We start from the raw sequence: 16,679 nt of genomic DNA on the forward strand, positions 1-16,679 counted from the left end.
AACAGTCTCCACCATAGAACTGCCCATAGGAGGAGGCATCCACAGGTAACATGTCACCACCCTCAATACGCCAGATCTGAAACCACAGATCAGATCTGAGTTTACATCATGTTACATCATACAATGCAAGGCAAACATATATTTATATCAATAAATAATGGGGGGGAACTTATTTGGAAAGGAACAAACTTGCTGCAAACACACACTGTGAAATGGAACCATCACAACGTTTGAATTACCTGTACATACTGTACATACACACTGACTAGTGTTGTTGCCCTAAGGAAGTGGGCAGGATCAATATACTGAAGGCTTATTCGGTTGTTAAGTCGTGACGTGTTTCCGGGTCCAAAGTTGGCTGAGGCGCTCTCTTCGAAATGCCTCAGTGATAATAATAATTCATTATATTTATATAGCGCTTTTCCGAGGCTCAAAGACCCTGACAATATGGGGAAAACGGGAAAGTGCCGTGTCCCTTGTTGTATGAATAGATCCGAGTCTAAAAAACAATTGAACTGTCATTCTACCGCTGTAGTACACTGGTACTCTGGTGCAGGGAATTTCTGGTTTGGACCCGGAAATTGCTAAACGTCACTTTTGACGTCAGACTTAACAACCGAATAGGGTGGTGCCCTGATTTGTTATGAGAATCCCCAGGACTCCTGGGACACACCTTTAATCTGAAACCTTGTTATAATATAATCAAAGAACAAACGAACATGCTTTTTACGTATATGTATTGATCTGTTTTAGGTTTTTACCTGGACCTTCCCTTGGCCGTCGTCCACCATGCCGTGCTGTGCAGCCATGGCCTTGTTGGAGTGGAGGGAGGAGGCGTCGAAGGGCACCTGCTCCACCTTGGCGATCCGCCCCATGCTGTAGGCCTTACTGGGGCCGGTGGTCTGGTCCTTATCCTTCCAGTCGTTGAAGAACTGCTTGAACAGAGTCGTCTCACTTCCTGCTGGCAGCACCTGGATCTGCAGGAGCATGAGGAGAGAGAGGAGAGGTCGTGACGTTAGAATTATAAGGTTCTATCTCCATTTTTGTCAAAATTTAGTTTTTTACATAATCTGATCCATTAGGTGTTTATTAATGCCTGTGTGGTGTTACTTTTAAAATGTTGACATTTTTTAGTTAGTAATTAATCAAATACAAAGGTTCCATCTCACAAAACATAATGGAATGTCAAAACTTTGATGCTCAATATCTCTGAACTACCCTAAACGGAGATAGAACCGTATAATTCTAAGCTCACGAGGTAGCACAACAGTCCTGTTTCAGCTACTGTAGAACTGACTGGGGTTCACTTCAATATGATAATATGGTAACTATTGGTAACTGCTGTATCGAACGGTGCTTAATAAAGCACGGTGTCTTAACAAACCACAATTATCTCTTAATAAACCAGCAAAAAAAACAAAGAGTAGTTACTAGTTATAAGTTAATAATATGCAATGAATCACTGTTTCATGATTTAATTTTAAAGACAAGGAACAGGTACATTGTAGACTGCAAAATAAAGTGTACCTATGTGTACTCACCTATATATTTGTACTAGTGCCTTCTATATATCAATGGCAAAGAGTCTGTCGGTGAAGCAAGCTAGATGTTTTGTTGCCCTTCAGTGTACCTGTGTCTTATTGGAGTAGCCCTTCTCTTTGATGAACTGCTGGGCTGCAGACATGGCTGCCTTACGCTCGGAGGTGTTGGCCTTCGGTCCTGTAACGGGGTCAGAAAATAATGCTTGGCGTGTACATACAGTACTGCAGTTCTTGTTTTCACATATTACATTTTGAGTATATTTTATATGATCACATTATTCAATGTCTGGCTCCCTTTTGTTAACATTAATCACAAGATTCTATCAATGGCCCCGGGCCTGAGCTGGATTACTCTTCCTGCTACGACTGGTGGATTGATGATTCACTTGCTTAGTATTCAAATGTGTTGATTGTAAAGTCGCTTTGGAATAAGGCGTCTGCTAAATGCCAAAAATGTAAAAATGTAAGAGCACCTTTCCATACGAACACGTTCTTGTCCACTCCGTTATCCAGGATGTAGCATTCCTCAGGAGCGAGCATGGCCTGTTTGAATGGGCTGGACTGGGCCACCACAGATGACTTCATAGAACCTGAGGCATCGGAGATCTACAAAACATTGGGTTCAGATATCAACAGCGTATACATATAACACATCAAGGATCTACAGTACAATGTACTGCTCGAAAGGACATTGAGATCTACAACAAATGATCAATCAAAGACAAATTGCAACTATGTGCTACGCATACTGTATATGCCTGTATTGGATTTCCCTGAAGATATTTAGAGATAGTTATTTGTATTCTTTTTTGTTAGTATCATCATAAGCTGTGATCTTTATATTTCTCCATAAACTCAATACATTTTGCTAACTTCTAAACGTGATACTATGATCTGATACTGAACAGCATTGGTAGGGTAACGGTACCATGTAGAGAGCGCCTTTCTTCCTGTTGGAGGAGTCAACCTTCTCATCGTCTGGGGTGCCGGGGGCGATGCTGGGTTTGGGTCCCAGAGCCTGGGAGGAGGAGGACACAACATGGAGGATTAGCTGCCTCTTAGACAGGAAAACAGAAGCCCTGTTCCAGGACCGACAGTAAAAACATGCATGACTCTTTCCCTCTTTGTTTTTATTTGTTGAAGGTCAATCAAGCTATGGTAGAGGATTTGCCTCAGAAGTTAAATCTTCTGAGGTGAAAAACCTTTTGTGCTCATTCATTCCCACGGTGTTTCAATGCCCAGGAAATGCACCATCAGTGAGAGTGTGTGCACAAGTCTGTACTTGCATGAGTGTGTGTGTGCGTAGCCGTATGTGTGTGTCACCGTTCTTCCAATGAACCACCCTCACCTCTGTCAGGGCCTCTGGCTCAGCCCCATCCTCCACCATGTGCAGTTTGGCCCTGCCGTTCCTCTCGTTGTCCCTGATATCGATGGCCACCTGAGAGGCCTTGAGCCTCTCGAAGCGGTTACACTCGCTGCCACACCACTGGTAGATATCCTAACGTAGAGAGAGGTTGGAGGACAGTGAGAGAAAATAATGCAATAAAGGTCTAGGAGGTTTCCACTGTCACATAGTTGTATACAGATCATTGTCTATTCTATTAGATGCAGATCTTTGCCGTTTCTATTCGGTGTGACTGTGAACGGCTCGTCTTAATCGATGATGTAACTGACTGCAGCAGTAGAATTCATTCTGTAATATTTTTACTGTAATATTGTGTCTGCTCCAGAATGCCTAAAAACAAACAACAATTGAAGATGTCTGCAGACCGAGCCAGGCTGAGCATCACCAGCGTGGGGTCAAGGGGTCACATACTTCAGGCAGTTATATTGCATGGAAAGGATATGTGACCAAAGAATTTACACAAGCGCTTAATTTCGACATCATATTACTCTCAATACTAGGGTTGTTGGTTTGATTTTCACTAGGACCATATGTACAAAAAATTTATCCACTCACTGTACAGTAAGACAATATTCTGAAAGTCTTTTGGCTAAATGATCTGCTAAATGGCATAATAATAATAATAATAATTAATTACATTTATATAGCGCTTTTCCGAGGCTCAAAGACGCTGGAATGGCATACATTTATCGATTGAAGTTTGCTTTGACTGACCTTGCCCAGGTCCACAATGAAGCAGTCTCCCTGGTTGAAGTTGGCCCAGGACAGGTCCACCTCTGTGGCCCGGATAGCTCGCCTCCCTTTGATGTGCAGCAGCCGCTTCACACTCATGTCATTGGTCACGATATGCTGGAAACCCGAAGCCACGCCCCCTTGCTGTGATGGGAGGAGTCATACAGCATGAGGTCATGAGGTCAAGTTGAGGAAATCAGATATTTGTAAAGTGGTCTGAAATTCTTATATAGACTGTTAGAGAAAGAAATGCAATACATAGAACTGATATGACCTCTTGTTCTCCAAGACAGAGAATCATGTCTGTTTTTTGTTTATATTTTATTTTCTGTTTTATAACAAGACAAACAAACTAACTAACTAACTAACTAACAAACAACAAGCTGCCAGGCATACATGTCTAGTATGATTTGATTCAAAGCAATTCCCAAAACGCAACATCGTCAGGTATTACAAGCGTACAAGTAAAATATAAAATAAAAAAAGGTACAGGCTTGTATCACAGATACAAGATATAATCAAAAAATGTTTTTACTTTGAGATAACTTAGTCAATAATTGGACACCATATGTTTAAATATCTACTGGGAACTTAAGAGTTGTAGAAGCGTATTCTCTCCATGATAATGATACATTCGTTGAGACATTTCTGGAAGCAGGGAGGTGTAGGGGATTTCCAATCCAATAGAATCATTTTCTTAGCAGCTGCCATACCAGTCATTAATGCCGACCGTTCCTCAGATATATAGTTCAAAGAGTGCCAGTTCAGGATCAGGGGGAATGTCCCTTCCATAGACCCCGGAAAACCACAAAAATATTTCACACCAGAATCTTTGCACATGAGTGAGAAAGAGCCAGAAAAGATGCGCTTAGAGAGCCATCTACAGTGTTGCCTCTGTCACACGTAGTCAAAGATGTTTTAAAAACAACTAATCTACTGGAATCTGAATTGTGGAAGGCGGTGAAAAATGGATAGTGAAGACTGCCAAAACTGACAAAACTGACCCGGATTCCAGTGTATTAGACATTTAAGCCATCCAGTAAACTAAAATTTTAGGCAACTCATTTATGTTTGAAGGATCTGATTTGTTTGAAGGATCCTTGAAGGTTGTTGCCATGTAGCTGGGTTATTTATGGTAAGATTCACTCTGTCCAACTCAGTTTTTCTCTTGAGAAGGACAGCAGATTTTCCATGGCAGCAGTGTTTATTTGAATGGAAAGAATGTTTCCTGACTGTAGGGTAAAGAGGGCTACACAGAGAGATAATGAGCTAGCTTGGCCTCTCTCTCTGCAGGACACTGTGAACAACTCTTAAATAGAAGGAAGACGCGCTTCCACAGACCAACATTGCGAAATAGTAAACAGAGCCCTGGGTTAATTGCCTAAATTTAAACCAAGGTTTGAGGGTTTTATGGAAACGTAAAACAGATGGTGTATGGAACGAGAGGATGTAATAATAACCCTCTGTGGCTGTAGTATTTATGTCAGTTTGTGCTAGTTCAGTTGACATGCTCTTCAGGGGTACTAAAGATAGAGCCCTTGTTTGTGGAAGGATCATCTTTGAAATGGCAAGATAGCAATTCAGTTCGATCAGAAAGCATTGCCTATTGTCACAGTTTTTCTTATATGTTTTAATCCCTACCCCCCCCTGCCCTGATTGGAGGACATGACAAAAAGACTCCTACTACTTACAGCAGGAGCAGCAGCTTTTGTACTTGGTAAGGTACACGTAATATATATGTGTATATATAGTACATATCTGTCTATAGTTTCTTATTTTTGCTTGTAATGGAGTCATAGGTACATTGGTTATTTCATTATGAATTAGATTTTCTTTTATTCTTCAGATCCCCACAGATGAATCCATCTGTCTTTGTTGTTGAGTCTGATTAGGCTACTGTAATATTGAATTTAGCCGGTGCACACAGCAGTGGACATTCATTTATTTTGACTAAAACATGTTGTTTTTCCAGTTCAAGTATAAGGTTGCATGCCAAAACAAATTTGACACACCTACTTGTTGGTTGCAACCGGATGTAAATATTGGAAAAGGGAACGTCCCTGAACTTCAGACTCATTTATTATATCTAAGTTTAGACTTTGCTAATGATTAAACTGATTGGTGGCATTGGTAGAAAGTGGAATGTCCTTTGGCCATTTGGCCTTTTGCCTTTATGAGCAGGTTCAGATGGCTGATTTAGACAATTGTGGGAGTAGATCTTTCCACCTGTCTTTCTTCTCTGCTCATCCATGCCTGAATACTGACTGATCAAATAAGTACAGTGCCAATGAAAGGTCTACACCCACTTCTCTGTTGTCCCAGAGACTGGAATGGAAATACCTCCCAGGGGTGTCGACTTTTGCAAACAGGTCTTCTCTGTTTTTGGGTATGTTTCTATCACCTTCAACGTGTCCAATAGGCTGTGTAGATCAGTGGGGGGAAATCCTAATTTGAATGTATTTACATTTCAGGCTCTGTCGCAAAACAAAAGATGAACATTTTGAAAGGGGGTGTAGACTTTCTATCGGCACTGTATCTCAACATGTTGCTTTCATGCTGCCTAGTGCATGGCTCTAATCCCTACTTACCTGTTGCATGTTAGATCATCTCCTTACAAACTAGCCATCACTTATATTCACTGAATTATTAATGACCAAAACTTGGAGATAAGTGTTTTTATACAACAGTTAGTTCCGACCAAGTAATTTGATTGGACAAGAGGCATTCCATGAGTGCTGATATACAGTATAACAGCACTGGGACTTTTGACTATATGTATCACTCCCCCGCACAGATGTTCTACTAAATGACCGTTAATTAGACTACATTGTTTGTGTTCAGGTTACTAGGCAACAGTCCATTTGAAGTTCAGTTCGGTACTTGGCATGCGGCCTCGTACCTACGACCCAATCACAGCCGTGCTGATATTCAGTATAACACACTCCCTCTCGTGTGATATTGCTTAATTATACGACTCCATACCCCATATTGTTCTTCCTATTGTGAGTGGCTGACCTTGTACTTGATGCCTGACTTGAAGTAGCCCATGAAGGCGATGGACTCATTGTTCTGGACCTCTCTGAACTGCACCGGCCCTCCACCCAGGAAGTCATCCAGCTGGGTAGAGAAGATGGCCGCCGCACCGCTCTCGTCCTGAGAACACGCATCCCCTTGAGAAAATAAGGAGAGGAGAACAAGTGAGAATTCATCCTAAGGGGCAGTGGATAGTGAGTTGGCCTGGTGATCAGAAGGTCATGAGTTAAAATCCCACCTGAGTAAGGCACGTAGCCCTAAAATTACTCCAGGGAGACTGTCCCTGTAATCTCGAATTGTAAGTAGGTTTGGATAAATAGTCAAAATGTAAATGTAAAATGCTAAAGAAAATTGTTAGAAAATGTCTGTATTCTTAATTAAACAATATATTTGTCTGGCTCAGTTTGTAATGACAACCTGATCCACACAGTGTGTAATTGATAACTATACAAATCAGAGACCCTATAAAATCAAAGATAATAACTCCAAAATCACATTAACTATTATCCTTGCATTAAGATGGACTCAAAAATTGGACCCTACAATTACTCCAGGGAGACTGTCCCTGTAATCTCGAATTGTAAGTAGGTTTGGAAAATTGTCAAAATGTAAATGCAAAAGAGGTCTTTTTAATTGTTTTATTGCATTGAATCACATGGCTGCGAGGCATAGCTCAGAATCAGAAACATGTGGTGTGGAAGCACTAGGGGGAAAGTGCTAGGTGATGATTGAAAGTAAAGCCAATGGCTATGCACCCTTGACACTCTTTCTATTGTCTAAGGGTTGATTCACATCTGTCATTTGGTCCGATTCAGACTGGTCCGATTCATAATACGATTCATAATATAAGTTATCACAGAGTTTACTACCATCAATGTCTAATGTTCACATACATTATTAATGAGACGGATTATACAGTTATTGGATTGAGCGTAAACTTTTCGCAAGCCGATTTATCTTAACGTGAGGGCATGGTGAAATAGCATTCTGGGTATTCTTAATGGAATCTAGGATCTGATATGACCGATTGTCACACAGGGATGAGCAAAGCATTGTCAATCATTATTAATCATGAAATGTCTTTTGGAGTCAGATGTAACGTAATATTACCACTTGTATGAGTTTGTTCGATCATGTCCATGACTGTTATCATTGAGAGTAAATGTATGTCTTATGTTTGACCCGTCATCTATTTTCAATGTTTTATTTTAATATTCTATAGTGTGTTTGACAATCAAAAGTTGATTGTGTGTTGAAGTTTCAACAGTGCTGAAGTACAGCAATTGAGTTGTATTCGGTTTGTGGGTAACGTGTGTTCTCACTGCAAACGAATCGGTCCATGGACACCGGGGTCCAGTTGATTTGCTCTGGAACAGAGTTCGATTGCTGTGTTCACATATGCCCAAATGAACCGAATTAGGGCGAAACTTTCCCTGATTCGGACCAACAAGCTAGGTGTGAATCTACCCTTAATGAAGACCAAGTTTGACTCTCTACTTTAATAAGTAATTTTTACTTAAAATTCCAAACGTTTGGGGTCTTACCCATCCACATATGAATGTAGTAGGATGGTGCGGAGGTGGTATAGAGAACGAGGTAGGGTTAGGGGTCTTACCCATCCACATATGAATGTAGTAGGATGGTGCGGAGGTGGTATAGAGAACGAGGTAGGGTTAGGGGTCTTACCCATCCACATATGAATGTAGTAGGATGGTGCGGAGGTGGTATAGAGAACGAGGTAGGGTTAGGGGTCTTACCCATCCACATATGAATGTAGTAGGATGGTGCGGAGGTGGTATAGAGAGCGAGGTAGGGTTAGGGGTCTTACCCATCCACATATGAATGTAGTAGGATGGTGCGGAGGTTGTAAAGAGAACGAGGTAGGCATCTCCTGTAAAGAAGTTGCCATGCAGGGCCTTGGGGATGGGCTTCAGGTCCATGTTCTCAATGCGCCACACCTGCAGTCCTGGCTCCTTCCCCGCACTCACAAACTCCTTATGAGACACCATGATGGCTCTGAGAGAGAGAGAGAGAGAGAGAGAGAGAGAGGGGGGGGGGGGGAGAGGGAGAGGGAGAGGGAGAGAGAGAGAGAGAGAGAGAGAGAGAGAGAGAGAGAGAGAGAGAGGAGGGAGAGAGAGGGAGAGAGAGAAAGAGAGAAAGAGAAAGAGAGAGGGAGAGAGAGATTGATTGTGCCAGAAATGATATAGGGGGAAGTTATGTTGACATGAGTGTCATCCCCTATCTGACCCCGATCTTGTTGCTCAAGAGTTGTGATACAGTAGCCAAAGACTAACGACTCAGGTTATAAATACCTGTGTTATCTACCTGTTTTTATCTATCCAGGGGCTATCATTAGGAGTACTTTCTATCTCTCACTCTCATGCAGTACACCGAAAGCATTAGTGTGCTATTTAAACACTTGCAACTTCCTATTGAAGTTGTGGTTTCCGGCCCTATAGTTCTCATCACTTTTAACTTCACCTCACACACAGAGTGAGAGAGAAGAGAATGACAAGAAATTAGACAATTGGTACAGAAATGGTACTTTCTTTTCTTCTTTACTTTCATATTGCCGTTGAGTCTTGAAGAATATAACCCCCAAAAAAGTGCTGTGGTAAAAGTTAATGAGTGAAAACAGGCGTAGACTTTCTGAGGGTCAAAAGAACAACTTTCAGCAATGATCTTGATTAAAGTGGGTGAGGTTGGTAACATAGTGAAACATATTGTGACGTAGATAGCACTAATTTAGCAGAAAACCAACTCCCTCCACTCAGTAACCCCAGGGGGGAGAGAGCAACGAGGTGTAAAAAAGAGACTATTATATTTACTTATTCTAATTTATTGTGGACTTAAAAAAAGTGCAGTTGAATTAAAAGACAGAACAGAGCAGGTGGGGAAACAGGGTTACATACATTTATTTCACAACTCAGTTTGATTTCTTAACAGGAAAGTTAAGAAAATCTATTGTAACACAGATACATTTCCCCGAAGTATAATGGTGGTGCAAGATGCAACCGCTTACTCATACTTGTGATCAAGTCTCTCACTCTTAATGGAGAAATGTCTTGGCTACTGTATGTCTTGTGTTGTCTTGTCTTGCCATGCCCTTCCTGACCTGTCCATGTGTGTGTGTGTTTGTGTGTGTGTGTGTGTGTGTGTGTGTGTGTGTGTGTGTTTCATCAGCTTTTCCAGCACTTATGACCTAAGAGTCTATGACTTTACAGTTCATGTAAGTCACTGTATAAATAGTGTAGTGTAGTGTTGATATAAATCAATAATGTATCATACAGAGTTCATGTATGTCAAATTATTTCTGTCTCTCACTCCATGATGTTTCCAAGAGTAAGCAGGGCAAACTAAGATCAGACTATAGTGGTCATTTATCCATCCATAGATGTGTTGATGTGCATGAGTACAAAGCTGTACCAGGGGTTTAAAACGTTGACTAATCTAGGATGTCAAGTCAAGTCAAGTCAGCTTTATTTATATAGCACGTTTACATACAGCAGTGCTGAACTAAAGTGCTTCACAGTTGTAAAATAGATAAAAATGCAGGAAATGAATAAGATGCACAATGCACACAATACAATGCAATATCAATAAAAGAGAAGATAAAAGGACTAAAAACAATAAAACAATAAGACAATAAGACCCAGGGACCTACAATACAAACTATAAAATAATAAAAGCCAGATGTTAACACAAGTGAGCCCCCAATCACAGGTCAAGATTGAGAGATTATGCAGATTAGGCAGAGATAACACAGACTGATTATGTGGCCCTCCAGAACCAGGATTTGGTACCACAGTGTTTGTTTGTGATAACATAACACTGATATTGTCGTATGCAGTCACTTCAATTAGATGACACACAAACCATTAAAAATACTAAGCGGAATATGAAACCCTGTTTGTAAATGATGCCTACATTCACATCAACAAGTTGATGGTAAGATTATGGATACGAGAGATTCATGAACGCATTAGCCCACAAACCTTACTGGGGTTCAGTGCCAGTGACCTAATCTAATTTGGCTGCCTCTCAAAGTTCTGTCCCATTGGTAAATGGTAAATGGTAAATGGACTGCACTTATATAGCGCCTTTTTTGCTGCTCCAAAGCTGCTCCAAAGCGCTTTACAACGGCCTCTCATTCACACACACACATTCACACACCAATGGCGGCAAGCTGACATGCAAGGCACTGGCCCGCTCACTGGGAGCAATTTTGGGGTTCAGTGTCTTGCCCAAGGACACTTCGACATGTGGCCAACCGGGGCTCGAACCGCTGATCTGCCAACCTTGTGATCATTAGACGGCGACGCTACCTCCTGCGCCACAGCCGCCCCCTTTTTTTGCCTCCTCAGCATCCTGAAATTTGGATTTGGCTACAGACGTATTTCACAACTTCTGAATCTTCCAGTAAGCACCATTGGGGCATTATTCATAAGTGGAAGCAACATCACTCCACCATCAACCGGCCACGCACAGGAGCTCCTCGCAAGATTTCTGGTCAGGGAGTCAGAAGGATACAGAAGAGTAGCCAAAGAACCCAGGACCACTAGGAAAGAGCTCCAGAAAGACTTGGAGGCAGCAGGTACAACTGTGACAGAAAGGACAGTAGGCAATGCACTCCACCGCCATGGCCTCTGTGCACGCTCAGCCCGCAAGGGGGTTTCCACTACTGAAAAAAAGACATGTTAAAGCTCGTTTAAGGTTTGACAAACAAGCCAGTGAACTACTGGGAGCATGTACTCTGGTCAGATGACCCAAAAATGTTAACTTTTTGGCTGTCACACAACACCCCTTGTTTGGAGCAGAAATGGCACTGCACATCACCCGAATAACACTATACCAACAGGGAAGTTTGGAGGTGGAAGTATCATGGTGTGGGGCTGTTTCTCCTCTCGTGACACTGGCAGACTTCATATGAATGAATGAATGAATTAATATTCTATTTCGAACATGATTTAAAATAATAAAAGAACAAATAACTAATATGAAGAGTACAGGCCTATCAATGTTCAAAAGGGAGTAGGGTGAAATATCATTGAAGGAACAATGAATGGACCCATGTACAGAGAGATTCTTGAGATGAACCTGCAGCCATCCACCAGGATGCTGAGGATGAGACGTGGGTGGACATTCCAGCAGGACAACGATCCAAAGCAGACAGCAAAGGAAACTCACAATTGGTTTCAGAGAAAGAAAATCAACTTGTTGGAATGGCCCAGTCAATCACCTGACTTAAACCCAATTGAACATTTGTGGAAGCATCTGAAGATCCAGATTCACGAGAGGGCCCCCCGCAATCTTCAAGATTTAAAGACAATCTGTGTAGAGGAATGGGCCAAAATCACACCTGAATACTGCGGGCGATTAGTTACTTCATACAGAAAGCGCCTTGAAGCTGTCATTACAAACAAAGGTTTCTCCACTAAGTATTGAATTAATTTCAGTTAGTCAATACTTTCCTGTTTCATTCCACTTTATTACACATAACTTTATTTACATATGGATTTTAATGTTTAGATTTTTTGTCTGGATTGTTTGAGTTAATACCAAAGTCTGGTGCAAATTTCACTTGAATAGGCTCATTGGAAATACATTAACTGGACAAAATGTTGATGTGTTCAATACTTATTTCCCCACACTGTACTTACATTAGGCTAACTGGTTATTGGAAATAAGTTTGCAGTTTTGCAGAAATAAGTTTGCAGTTTTGAAAAATAATGAATAGCTATGATTCTGTAACACAGCCTGTCGAAGCCTGTCGACGCAATAAACCGCACGCAACACGCAACCACACGCAACGCGCGCACACACACGCACGCACGCACACACACACACACACATACACACACACACACACACACACACACACACACACACACACACGCATCATAACACACACAAATGATATCATATCATACAATCTAGGTATGAACATATCTAACACACTTTGGACTCATTCAGTTTATGTTACGTAACATATCCAAGTTTAGATTGCACCCAAAAAACCATCACGGTCGGAAAAGTACTCCGTGAAATAGGTTTGACTTTCTTGATTTAGCGGACATAAAAGGGCATTCATTGGGCCAACATTTTACATCACATTAAAAGGAATTAGTAGAAGAGATGTGCTTCAAATAATGTGCTTCAAAAGATTTCCGTATCTTACAGTGTGCAGAAGTCACATCTGGAAATGAAATAAACTAAACGAATCCAGGTTGGAACATGCATGAATTACGCACGATACGCTTTCAACTATCCGGCAACTATCCAGGAAAAAACCAACAAAGTAACGGACCATTGTAATAAAAGCCATGGATTTATGATAAAAAACCAAGTCTATATGATAAAGTATGGTTATATGAATAGACAGAGAAAATAATGCATGATTAATTTCACACCAACAGTAACTCACGGGTTGACAGATGTGTTGTGGAGGATTGGAGAGCGTATGTATGGTCGTCGAGCAAAAGCAGATATGGTTGCGATTTTGCTTTTCTCAGAGGAGCGCCTTCTTGTTCGTTGTGAGTGGGAGTGTTCAGTCAGTTTATGGGTCTCCCACCCACAGGACACTATTGATTGGTCGATTATAGAAGCCCCCCCTCTCCCTAACTCACATTTAATTGCTCTGTGTATGATCTCTATTGGTGAAAAAAGAGAGAGTAATGTACGGTTTTAAAAGGCAAGATAATCAACAGAGGCATAAACTATGGGCAGAGATCTGTGCCACTAGAATCTGAATCTGAATTACTGACTTTGAATTTGAATTACTGACTTATTCAGATTCTAGTGGCACAGATCTCTGCCCATAATAAACCACTAATTCTGTATCATTCTGAACAGCACTGTGACCTGGAGCTATTTACAGCGAGTATAAACAAGACTCGTGCCCTTTATCGAGATTATGATATTGATAAAGGGCACAACTAACTCACATGATGTCATCATGTGCTACTTCCTGGTGTGGTGCAAGGCATGTAATAAGATGTCTTATTACATGTATTGGTCTGGTGTTTAGGCAAGAGTATAGAGTATAGAAAATCAACAACACCAGAAAATCCCTAAAGTACACACAGACACAGTATTAAACAGCAGAAAAGGTTGGTCTCCACAGGCAGTGGAGCAAACCAATGTCAACATGAAGGTGCGGCCTCTCATTGGTTAGGAGCTCTGCACCCTACCCTGCAAACACACAGCACAATACCCTACAAACACACAGCACAAGCAATTGTGTCTGACCCCTCACATCCAGCTCACAGCTTGTTTACATGACTCCCTTCTGGACAGCGCTACAGGGCCACCAGGACAAAAACATCAAGACACTTGAACAGTTTTGTCCCCAAAGCCATAGCCCTTCTAAATAATTGCTGATCATTGTACCTTGCACTTTACATGTTCTTGCACTTAGTTGTACAGTATTTATTCATAATATCCACTCATATTGGTACTGTATATTTTGTCTTGAGTATTGTCGTGTTGTCGTCTTGTTGTTGTATGTACTGTAGCTTGTTTAGTACGGTTGAATACCAAATCATGTTCCTAGTGCACTGCACATGGCGAATAAAGTTGAATTGAATTGAATTTATCTTAACTGAAAGCCATAATATGTTCACATAAGAATCAGTTATCATAAGGAAAAACCTATGCTAAGACCAGGTGCCCCTTGGCAGTCACAATGCTAAAAGAAGGAAGGATTCCTTTTTTGAAAAATGATTAGTAGATTTAATTAGTAACTAAACAGTAGAGGAACTGTGCAGACGGGTAGTGGGGGGTGAAGAGGTCTGTAGATAATGACTCTGCAGACTCTGCAGCAGTGGGAAGCTCGTTCCACTACCGGGGTGTGAAGACTGTGAAGGGGTGTGTGAAGACAGTGAAGGGGGGTGTGAAGACAGTGAAGGGGGGTGTGAAGACAGTGAAAAGCCATGACTGAACAGTGCGACCGTGCTTCCCAGGGAGGGAGGGAAGAACAGTTCAGTCTTGTTTTTTGTGTGATCAAATGTTTCTTTATTTTCTTTTAAAAACACACATAATAACAAAACAAGACAACAAGGCCACATCCTTGGCTGCAACCAACGCCGCCCGCAACAGCCCATACAACCACACCACAACACACAAATGACTCATTTGTTCAGTCTTGTTCAGGTTGAGGTGCTGGCCTGACATCCAGGCAAGAAATGTCTGCAAGACATGCAGAGACAGGTGTTGCCACCTGTGAGTCAGAGGGGGGGGAGAGAGAGTTGAGTTGAGTCATCAGCGTAGCAGTGTTAGGAGAAACCATGTAAGGACATTACAGAGCCAAGAGAGCTGGTATAAAGGGGGAACATTAAGGGCCCTAGGACAGAGCCCTGGGGGCAGGGCCGGTCCTAGGCATTTAGGTGCCCTAGGCGAGAGTATGATTTGATGCCCCCCCCCCCCCCCCGCTCCCCCAAAATGTTAGGTGCGCCACCCCCACCACATTAAGCCACCAGTACTGCCTCATCACCACCCACACATTCAACAGTAAAAATATGGACAACAATGGTTTCAAGACAAAAATAGACAGTAGGCTGAGACATATTTTCATAGAGACATGAAATTCCTGATTTTTTTTTTTTTTTGGCGCCCTCTAGGCATTTGGCGCCCTAGGCGACCGCCTAGTTCGCCTATGCCTAGGACCGGCCCTGCCTGGGGGACCCCAGTGGTGAGGGCGCGTGAAGAGGACAGCGACCATTTCCACGTCACCTTGTAAGTGTGATCGGCCGGGATGCAGGATGCAAACCAGGATAGTGCAGAGACACAGATGCCTGGTTCTAAAAGGGTGGAGGGGATCTGGTGGTTGACCGAATGCAGCGGACAGGTTCAGAAGAATGAGGACAGAGGAGAGGGAGGAAGCTTGAGCAGAGTGGAGGGTCTCCGTGACAGCGAGGAGAGCAGTCTCAGTAGAGTGGAGGGTCTCCGTGACAGCCAGGAGAGCAGTCTCAGTAGAGTGCCCGGTAGAGAGCTGGATTGGTGTGGGTCAAGGGTTAGGAGGGTCAAGGAGGGTTAAATTCCTTTGTTTATCCTTTCTGTCGTCATGCAGTCAGTATGGATGAATATTAATTAGGGCCGTTTCACTGACCATTGATAGGCAACTACGGGGGCGTTAAAAGGGTGGGACAAGACACGTGAGCTCACGTGCGCAAAATTTAGAATTGATTGTAATAAATCGGAATATTTTTGTTCTTCTTTCCTCCACAGTTTTATAAACGAGGCCCGTTTATAAAAGACACGGTCAAGCCCAGTAGTGTGAGCCGTGTGCCGTCCTCAGGGAAGAAGCTGAGATAGAAGGACGTTCAAGGGGTTCAAGGGGTTCAAGGGTTCTTTATTTGTCACATGCACAGAGACACAAAGTCAAACATGCAGTGAAATGAAATAGGACTAGACACTCAACACTGTACACTGTGCCAGAAAAGAAAGAGACAATAGTAACAATAAAAGACACAGGACATTGGGGTGCTTAGGTGGCGTAGCGGGTTAAGCGTTGACCATGTAACCGCAGGGTTCCAGGTTCGATTCCGGCCGGGGACATATCCTGCATGTCATCCCTCCTCTTTCTCTCACCCATCCTTCCTGTCTAAATCTTCACTGTAACTGTCAATAAAAAATAAGAAAAATATGAGAAAGAAAAAATAAGAAAAAAGACACAGGACATAAAGTGCTGTGCAAGTAGCAATAGTGTCCTGCGCTATAAAAAGACCTCCGTCTCTTCCAAGAAGTCACACCCAGCTTACCTGGGGGATGATAGATAATAACAATGTGAAGTATGACAAGGGAGGTGACAGAAACAGCATGGAGGATTTGACAGGGGAGGGACATTATATGAATTAGAAAAGAAGTAGGCATCAGAGAGGGCTTACACCAGAGTAACTGTGTTTTTCCAGTGTAATCCAAGTCTCTGTGAGAGCCAGGAAGTGGAGTGACATGAAGCTGGCAGAGGCTTC

The 16,679-nt window shown here is 42.2% G+C and overlaps 1 protein-coding gene across 2 annotated transcripts in view; it reads right to left on the reverse strand.

The window, feature by feature from the left end:
• The window catches only part of scinlb (scinderin like b), a 19,796-nt gene extending 6,593 nt beyond the window's left edge, over nucleotides 1-13,203 (reverse strand). Inside the window, exons 1-10 of one of the 2 annotated variants that reach the window (XM_080543362.1) lie at nucleotides 13,136-13,203; nucleotides 8,540-8,727; nucleotides 6,694-6,848; nucleotides 3,661-3,822; nucleotides 2,890-3,039; nucleotides 2,470-2,559; nucleotides 2,015-2,147; nucleotides 1,631-1,719; nucleotides 762-977; nucleotides 1-76 (exon numbers count right to left, since the gene is read on the reverse strand). The exon at nucleotides 1-76 is cut by the window's left edge and continues 58 nt beyond it. In XM_080543362.1, coding sequence (XP_080399488.1) covers nucleotides 1-76; nucleotides 762-977; nucleotides 1,631-1,719; nucleotides 2,015-2,147; nucleotides 2,470-2,559; nucleotides 2,890-3,039; nucleotides 3,661-3,822; nucleotides 6,694-6,848; nucleotides 8,540-8,720 — 1,252 coding nt within the window. In that variant the 5' untranslated portion in view covers nucleotides 8,721-8,727; nucleotides 13,136-13,203. Of the gene's footprint in view, nucleotides 77-761; nucleotides 978-1,630; nucleotides 1,720-2,014; nucleotides 2,148-2,469; nucleotides 2,560-2,889; nucleotides 3,040-3,660; nucleotides 3,823-6,693; nucleotides 6,849-8,255; nucleotides 8,287-8,539; nucleotides 8,728-13,135 lie in introns of those variants that run through there. The other variant, XM_080543363.1, reaches the window with a different exon arrangement.
• Nucleotides 13,204-16,679: the final 3,476 nt, after the last annotated feature.

The sequence above is a fragment of the Nansenia antarctica genome, assembly GCF_963989245.1.
Source record: "Nansenia antarctica genome assembly, chromosome: 12".
Classification (NCBI taxonomy): Eukaryota; Metazoa; Chordata; class Actinopteri; order Argentiniformes; family Microstomatidae; genus Nansenia; species Nansenia antarctica.